At 46.1% G+C, this 8,712-nt stretch overlaps 1 protein-coding gene across 1 annotated transcript; it reads left to right on the top strand.

The window, feature by feature from the left end:
• Positions 1-253: 253 nt before the first annotated feature.
• Positions 254-1,201, top strand: LOC112114679 (olfactory receptor 52E4-like). The gene has a single exon (XM_024211503.2). The coding sequence runs from the start codon at positions 254-256 to the stop codon at positions 1,199-1,201; it is 948 nt and encodes a 315-aa protein (XP_024067271.2).
• Positions 1,202-8,712: the final 7,511 nt, after the last annotated feature.

The following is an 8,712-nucleotide window of genomic DNA, read 5'->3' on the forward strand; positions in this document are numbered from 1 at the left end:
ATTGTTCATAGTTATTTTCTCTGAATAATGAAAATGTAATTTTTCAGTGTATGAAGAGTGATCAATCTGCTTCTCCCATGAGAACAGCCTCCACTAGTGATTGCAGTGTCTAATATTAATGCTGTCTCTCCATTCAGGCATTTATACTGAGACCATCACCCGAGACCCTGAGACACACAGGAAGTCAGGGGGACGTACAGTACATGCAGGAGACACCCTTATGCTCAGAGTTGGACGTCGTCTCCACTACTCCATGTCAGCTTCCAACACAACCGACTTCACCAACCCCTCCACCTTCATCCTACTTGGCATTCCTGGCCTGGAGGCAGCCCATATCTCGATCTCCATTCCCTTCTGCACTATGTACGCCATAGCCGTCTTGGGGAACTTCACTATCCTGTTCATCGTGAAGAGGGAGCCGAGCCTCCACGAACCCATGTTCTATTTCCTCTGCATGCTGGCCGTCACCGACCTGCTCATTTCCACATCCACTATGCCCAAAATGCTGAGCATCTTCTGGTTCAATTCCAGGGAGATCAGTTTCACTGCCTGCCTCACCCAGATGTACTTTGTTCACTCCTTCTCAGTGATGGAGTCTGGAATCCTCGTGGCCATGGCTTTTGATCGCTATGTGGCTATCTGCGATCCTCTGAAATATTCCACGACACTGACAAACTCTGTTGTGGCCAAGATAGGCCTGGCCTTGGTACTGCGCAGTGTCATACTCACATTACCCTATCCCTTCCTGGCGAGGCAGTGGCCATATTGCAGAACCAATGTCATCCCCCACTCCTATTGTCGACATATAGCTGTGGTGAACCTGGCCTGCGCTGACATCCGCATCAGTAGTTACTATGGCCTGTTTAATCTTTTCTCTGTGATCGGAATGGATGTGTTTTTTATCACCGTGTCCTATACTCTGATCCTCCGGGCCATCTTCCGCCTCCCCACAAAGGATGCCCGGCTCAAAACTTTCGGGACCTGCATCTCTCATCTTTGTGCCATCTTAGCTTTGTACATCCCAGATTTCTTCTCCGCTTTCATGCAGAGGTTTGGCCACAATGTGCCACTGCATTTCTTCGTTCTCATTGCCAATGTCTACCTCCTGGTGCCCCCTGTGCTCCACCCCATCATTTACGGGGTGAGGACCAAACAGATCCGGGGCAGGCTGCTCCAGCTCTTTACACATAAAGAGACCTAAATCTTTCCTCCATGTGTTCTTGATCTCAAATTGAGCTCTGTGCAGAGCTGGCTGGTTCACGGTGCTGGGGCCTCTTCCCTCTATCACTTACTGGACAGACAGAGAGACATTTAACCCTTTTTTGTCATTACTGTGCTGTGTCAATGTGATGAACTGGGCAGTTAGTCTATGTACACTACACTGGGTTGCCACCTTTCTAATTGCTTATAGCTGGATCCCTGAAATTACAATCTTGCCCCATCTCTACTGTCAAGCCTCGACCCTGCTGTGTGTCTTCTCCCTAAGGTACTGCCCCATCATCTCTAAAACTGATATGTTCACACATCTTATGGCAAGTCACTTAAGGGACACTGGTTAGTGTTAAAATTTAAATGTTTATTCTTACTTTGTTACTAACCCTGTGGAGAGAGAGACCCCATCAGGACTCCTGGGATTTATCTCAGCTCTGGGAGGTGAATGGGGTATAATTTGTTACAACAGAAAGCAGATACATCTGGGGTCTAAATAAAATCAGAATCACCCATGGTCCATGTAGCCCAGTGCCAGGTGCTTCAGAGGGAATGAACTAAACATGGCAATCATAATGTGGTTCATATGGAGCATAGGAGGGGTTGGATGGGGCGGTAGGGGGCAGTCAGGGGCAGGGGTTCCGGAGTCAGTCAGGGCACAGGGAGAGTGATAGTTGGATGGGCAGGGGTCCCAGAGCGGCAGTCAGGAAGAGGAGGGTTTGGATGTGGCAGTTGGTGGTGGTCAGGGGACAGGGAGCGGGGAGTGGATGGGGCAGAAGTCCCAGTGAGGCCGTCAGGGAACAGGGAGGGTTGGAATGGGCAGGAGTCCCGGGGCGGTGTCAGAGGGCAAGAAACAGGTGGTGTGCAGATACAGGGCTGGGGCTGGGCCACGCCTGGCTGTTTGGGAAATCACAGCCTCCCCTAACCGGCCCTCCATACAATTTCCAAAACTCAATGTGGCCCTCAGGCCAAAAAGTTTGCCCACCCCTGTTCTATTTCCTAAACATGCCTGGTAATTAACTACCTGGATTAACATAAGGTTATTATCTATTAAGGAGTTTATTGAGAATTCACCAGAAACTTTAAAGAGACATATAGAAAATGATATTATTGCACCCAAGTTCCATCTAATAATATTTCCTTTTCATCTCTGAATTAACCGAATACAGCTTTAGACAGGAATCCATTGGTTACACTCTTAACCTCTAACAAGCTGATGGTAAATGTAGACTAGTAGAGTCATGAACTTCTTCCATTTCTTTAATAATACAAGTCTAAATTTCAAAAGTCTATCCTACTTAAGGTGGAATGGCCCTAATTACCGTTTACCGTGGAATGGCCCTAATTACTTTTCTAACCTGACTCTAAAAGGTGAATCTGGGTCAATAGCCTGCAAGTTGCTTAACTCTTTCTGGCCATATGTCACACAACCCCTTTTGCAATTCCTGGGGCTGTTTACTTTAGAGATCATGTGACCCAAAAAGGAGAAACTGGTAACAGAGTGCACCCAAGGGGGTGCTGAGGGAAGAGTGGGCTGAAGTAATTGGAGACTCTGGGGGAGCCAAGCCAAAGCTAGCCTCGGGGCCTTGGTGCTTGGTGTGCAGGTTTCTGCTCCCAGAGGGAGGCGATAGAATGGAAGCTGCACTGTGAGACTGGGCCTAGAAACCCAGAGCCAGAGGCAGGGCCTGAACAGTGCTGTGATTCAAAAGCCCATTGGTCTTGTTTGTTGGCTGGTGAGTGTCCAGCTGTATGAGCTTAAGTGGTGATGTGACAGGAAACCTGGAGCTGCTGCACAGATGTGGAAGGGGAGTGGGCCTGGCCTCTCTCTCTCTCTGTCTCTCTCTCTCTCTCTGTCTCTCTCTCCTGGTGCACTTAGGTCCCACTCTCTCTTTCCTTTGTAACTCACCCCCCCCACACACATGTGCCTCTTCTTCCTGTCCCTTCTAAGTCCCTGGCCATTGCCAACTAGCAGCCTGCAGCTGTGGCAGCCTATAGTCTAGCCTACTTGCTTGACTATGTATCTTTCCTTATAACTTTCTTATTTTCTTCTGGGTTTGATTATTTGTTTTCTTAATAAGTTTACAGATTTATATTAGAGTATATTTCACCTGTAACACAAGGGACCAGTAGGCCACGTCCTGCATGTTGAGCTAAAGCAGGTAGCGTAATTGAAAAGGTGTGGGGAAAAGTGCAGCCAGAACCTTCTCTTGAAGTTCTGGAGGAGTTGAAATAGGGGCTGCAACCTTGTGAATTCTAGATAGGCATCCGCCAGGGTCTGCCTCATGCTACAAATGGGCAGGAATCTGAACTAGGGGTGAACTGTGTCACGTACATGCCTGTGCTTATGGCTCCATGAAGGAGCGACCAACAGATATCCCCAATGGGCAATGGGACCAGGGTGGAGTACTTTCTGGCCCACCGGGGTCCTCACCCTTCAAAGGTGATACTAGGTCCCACCACTTGGTATCAGGGCATCTGAGGAAATGAAGCATGGAGAGCATGAGCATGTTCCCTTGGTGGAATTCAGGAATAAACAAGCTGCAGGGCGTGCAGCCTGCACGAGTTAAGAAAGTGAGGAGGGTCGGCGGGACCCAGAGATCCTGGGAGGAGGGGTGAATGGGGAGCATCCTCTTGTAGGACCCGTTCAAGGAAAATCTGAGTGGTAGAAAATAAGGTGGCCCCCACCACCTTCAATATGCGGAGGGGGGTCTGAAGTGTGAAGAGCCCCAGGTCAGCTCCGAGATGAAAGAGGCCATCATGGCCACTAAATGGTGGGCTGAGAACTGGGCTGGCCAAATGCTGGAGGAATAAGTCGAGGCAAGATGGAAATGAAATACATCCATGCAGTCCAACCAGGAGTGGCAAAACAGATTGACCTCCACCTGGACTTAGGTAAAAGTGGAATTCCTATCCGGGTGATGGATGCACCAGATGTCCACCAGTGAGTGATGATTGATGATCTCTCTGCGGATGCCTGCAGCAGGCTGGCTGCTCTCGATCCCTGAGCAATTCTGGTCCTCAAAGATGGTATTAGAATCCCCACCAAGGACTGGATACTACTGAGGATCCAAGGTGCCGAGGAAGGCATACACCTGTTGATAGAAACACACCCACTCTGGGTCTGCATTCAGGGGGTAGACAGAACAGATTCAATGTCAGCACCTCCACACAGGCCTGGAGGTGCAGAAGGTGACTGGGATGACCTCAGCAACTCCCAGCATCTCAGGAGCTAGGTCACAGGAAAACAGAATGAGCACTGAGGTTTCTAAAATATACCCAGTCCCCCCACTCAAGCCACCAACTAGTGTCAGTGGCTGGATCCTGGTGGGTTTCCTGCAGGCAAACCACAGATTATCCTACGTCACAAAGGAAGGAGAGCACCTGGCAACTGTGGAGACCCACCCTAGAGTCTCTGGTGTTCAATGTTGAAAAGGTGGTTGGCTTCATTCTGAGGGCTGAGGAGGATCCTCGCGGGCAGGAGGATCCCCAGCCAGTATTACAAGAATCGCTTCCAACCTGAAAGGCTTGTCACAGAAGTTGCGGGCCCACAGGTAAACCAGGATGTTCTACCTCCCAGTTCCCCTCCACTCCTCCAAAACACCCCTAATGGCCAAGAGGACAAGATGGAAGTCTTCCCAGTGCTGGAGAGGGAGCTTCACCTTACCCTTGAAACCACAGGTGTCCACCAGAAAATGGTGAAACTCATCCCGCAGCACAGTGGGGGACTTGGTACTGGACCCATGATAATCCTCTGGCTGAGCCCCTGTTATGACCATGTGGCCCACGTGGATGGGCAAAGAAGAAGACCACCAGTGCGGCGACTGCACTGATGGTACCACGTAACCTCTCTCTATCTCCAGAAAGGGAAAGGGAGGTGGAGGGAAGAGAACAGTCTCTAAAACGTCAGGGTGGGGAGACAAAAACCCCGCCCCTTGTGGTTCATCAAGGACAGGGAAAATGAGACAACCTCAGGCAGCAGCAGTATGGAAGATGGGGTATGAATTCATCTAGTTATTTTAAAACCTGTATTAATCTTGGCCTTCACAACATCCTCTGCCAAAGAGCTTCACAGGTTGACTGTGTGTTGTGTGAAGAACTACTTCCTTTCGTTTGTTTTAAACCACTGCCAATTAATTTCATTGGGTGACCCCTATTTTTCGTGCTCTGAGAAGGAGCTAAAAACACTTCCTTATTTACATTCTCCACACCATTTATGATTTTATAGACCTCTCTCCTATCCCTCCTTAGTCGTCTCTTTCCCCAGTTGAAAAGACCCATTCTTTTTAATCTCTCCTCATATGGAAGCTATCCTGTACCCCTAATCATTCTTGTTGCCCTTTTCCATAACTTTTTCAATTCCAATATATCTTTTTGAGATGGGACGACCAGATCTTAAGGCAGTATTTTAGGTGTGGGCATACCAGGGATTTATATAGAGACAATATGATATTTTCAGTCTTATTATCTTTCTCTTTCTAACCGATTCCCTGCTGCACACTAAGTGGATGTTTTCAGAGAACTATCCATAATGATGCCAAACTCTCTTTCTTGAGTGGTAACAGCTAATCTAGACCCCACAATTTTATATGTATAGTGGAGATTATGTTTTCCTATAGCCATCACTTTGTCCACAACTCCCTGGAGCATACATTGTCTTTCCTGCAACTCATGGCTTCTGCTGCATCTGGAATCTGTCTCTCTGCTGCAGCCATAGCTCTGCAACACAAACGTTTTTTTCCACCCTTGTGTCTCTCTCCTGCCCCAGCTTCTCCTGACTCATCCAGTCTCCTTGGTTTTGAAGGCCTGAACAACAGTTCCTCTCTCTGAGCCCTCTTCTGGGAAGATTCCACTACTTCCATGCCCACTTCTCAGCAGAGCACCTAGAAGAAACTGGTTTCATCTGTCCAGCTGAGATCTTGTTAGGGCTAATAATCTTTAAGACGAACCTATTTGTAGACAGATGCCTCCACCCCAAACTGCTGCCTCTGAGCACAAGGTGTGTGAGTGAAGAGAACAGGAGAATACCCAAACCTAAGGATACAGACAGTTCATACAATCACACGTGCGTTAGTAGGGATAAAATAGCTCATCAATGTGCAGTGGCAAGCAAAAAAGCTAACAGCATGTTTGGCATCATTAAGAAAGGATAAATAATAAGACAGAAAATATCATATTGCCTCTATATAAACACCTGGTATATCCACGTATTGATTACTGTGTTTATATCTGGTCACCCCATTTCAAAAAAGATAGATTGGAATTGGAAAAGGCACAGAGAAAGGCAACAGAAATGACTAGGGGTACGGATCACCTACGTTCTATTGATAGATCAATCCATGGCTTTTAGCTAGGATGGGCAGGGATGGTGTCCCTAGCATTTTTTTTTTGCCAGAATCTGGGTCTGGGCAACATGAATCACTTGATAATTTCCATGTTCTGTTCATTCCCTCTGAGGTACATGGCACTGGTCACTCTCGCCAAACAGGATTTTTTAGATGGACAATTGGTCTTACCCAATATGAGCATTCCAATGTTCTTCTGTAGTCTCAAGATTTATCTGCCCCCCACTGGAACCCACTCCCCTTCCAGAGCTGACATAGAACCCAGGAGTCCTGACAGGGTCCCTCTCTCCACCGAGTTAGTAACAAAGTCACAAGAGATTATGAGATGGTCAAAAAGCCACGATTCCACACTCAAGAAAATGGACAACTTTGGCTAAAAACCTGGTTCAGTGGCAAAGTGAAGGCAGAAATTAAGGAGGGAAAGCAGCATATAATACATGGGGGAAAAGGGGGAATAGATGACAAGCAATACAAATTGGAAGTTATGCAAATTCATAAGAGATGTTAAAGTCATCAGGGAAAAATCCATGCTTGGCAAGGCTTAGGATCACATTAAGGACATTATTAAGTATATTAAGGGGGGAGGGGGGAAGGTATAGGGCGATGAGAGGAAGAAAGGAAACATGTTAATGTTGCAAAAAAGGTAGATGTGTTCAAGACATTGTTTTGTTCTGCATTTGGAAAGAAGCAGCATGAGGTACTCATATCACCTGAGGTGAAGAAATACTTTCCAGTCCACTAGCAGTCAAGAAGGGTGTTAAACAGTATCTACAATAGAACCTTAGAGTTATGAACACGCAAAGTGACCAATAGAACTGAACATATGCACTACTGATATTGTATACTGCGCATTTTTAACTGAATATTCTCCCCTACTAAATGAAATCCTTCAGTGAAATCAAAGTCTATTTTCCATAAAACGTGTTCTTGACTGGCATTAATTATATCCTAATCTTTTTTGGAACTAATCCCTTAGCAGCTTTACCATTGTTTACTAACATTGTCAAATCTGATTTTTTTAAACTTTCCCTTTATTTTTAATACTTTAATACAACACAGAACTGTCCTAGTTTTTTTGTTTGTTTTGTTTTTTGTTTTTTTTTTTTGGTTTTCTGCTGTCTGATTGTGTACTATTAGTTCTGAATGAGATGTGTGGTCGATTAATCAGTTCTATTGGTCACTTTGTCTTTGTTCATAACTCCAAGCTTCTATTGTAGATACTGTTTAACACCCTTCTTGACTGCTAATGGACTGGAAAGTATTTCTTCACCTCAGGTGATATGAGCATAGGGTGACCAGATGAGAGGAAGAAAATATCAGGACACATGGTAGGGGTCACCGGCGGAGCAAAAAAAAAAAAAAAAACGGAGCGCGGCTGGCGAAGCAAAAACAAAAAAAAAAGCAGAAGTGCGAAATATCGGGACAATCGCCTAAATATCGGGATGTCTGCTCACCCTATATGAGCAGAAAATAGACTTTGATTTGGACTAAAAATTGGCTAACTGACAGATCTCAGAAAACATTTGTCAATGGGCCATTGTCAGTGAGTGGAGCTGTGTTGAGGGGGTTTCTCCAGGGATCAGTTCTAGGCCCGATGCTATTCAATATTTTCATCAAGCATCTGGAAGCAAATAGGAAATCATGACAGATAAATTTTACGGATGACCAAAACATTGGCAGAGTGGTTACAATGAGGACCCCAAGGCAGGCATACAGATTGGTCTGGAGCATTTGGTGAGCTGGGCCCATGCAAACAAAATATTTTAATAGAGTGAAACAGACTAGGGCACAGTATTATGGAAGGCAGGGACCCTGAAAAGGATTTCAGGGTTTCAATAGACAACCAACTCATGAGTCTCCAATGCAATGCTGTGGCCAAAAGGGCTGATGTGATCCTTGGACACATAATCAGGGGAATGGTGAGTTGGAGCATGGGAAGGATTTTACCTCTGCACATGGCACTGGTGAAACCGACTGCGTCCAGTTCTGGGGTCCACATTTCAAAAATGATGTTTAAAAATTGTAGAGGTTATAGAAAAGAGCCACAAAAATGATAGGAGATTGGAGAAAATGCCTGACAGAGGGAGAGAGACTTAAAGAGCTTCATCTATTTATTTTATAAAAAAGACTGTTAAGTGGGGACTTTCATGGGGAGAAAACC

This window comes from Terrapene carolina, unplaced genomic scaffold, assembly GCF_002925995.2.
Source record: "Terrapene carolina triunguis isolate 2854851 unplaced genomic scaffold, T_m_triunguis-2.0 Scaffold51547, whole genome shotgun sequence".
Lineage (NCBI taxonomy): Eukaryota > Metazoa > Chordata > Testudines > Emydidae > Terrapene > Terrapene triunguis.

Bases quoted from the DNA above. Each gene is read 5' to 3' on its own strand.
- LOC112114679 (XM_024211503.2), top strand. From the start codon at position 254: ATGTCAGCTTCCAACACAACCGACTTCACCAACCCCTCCACCTTCATC.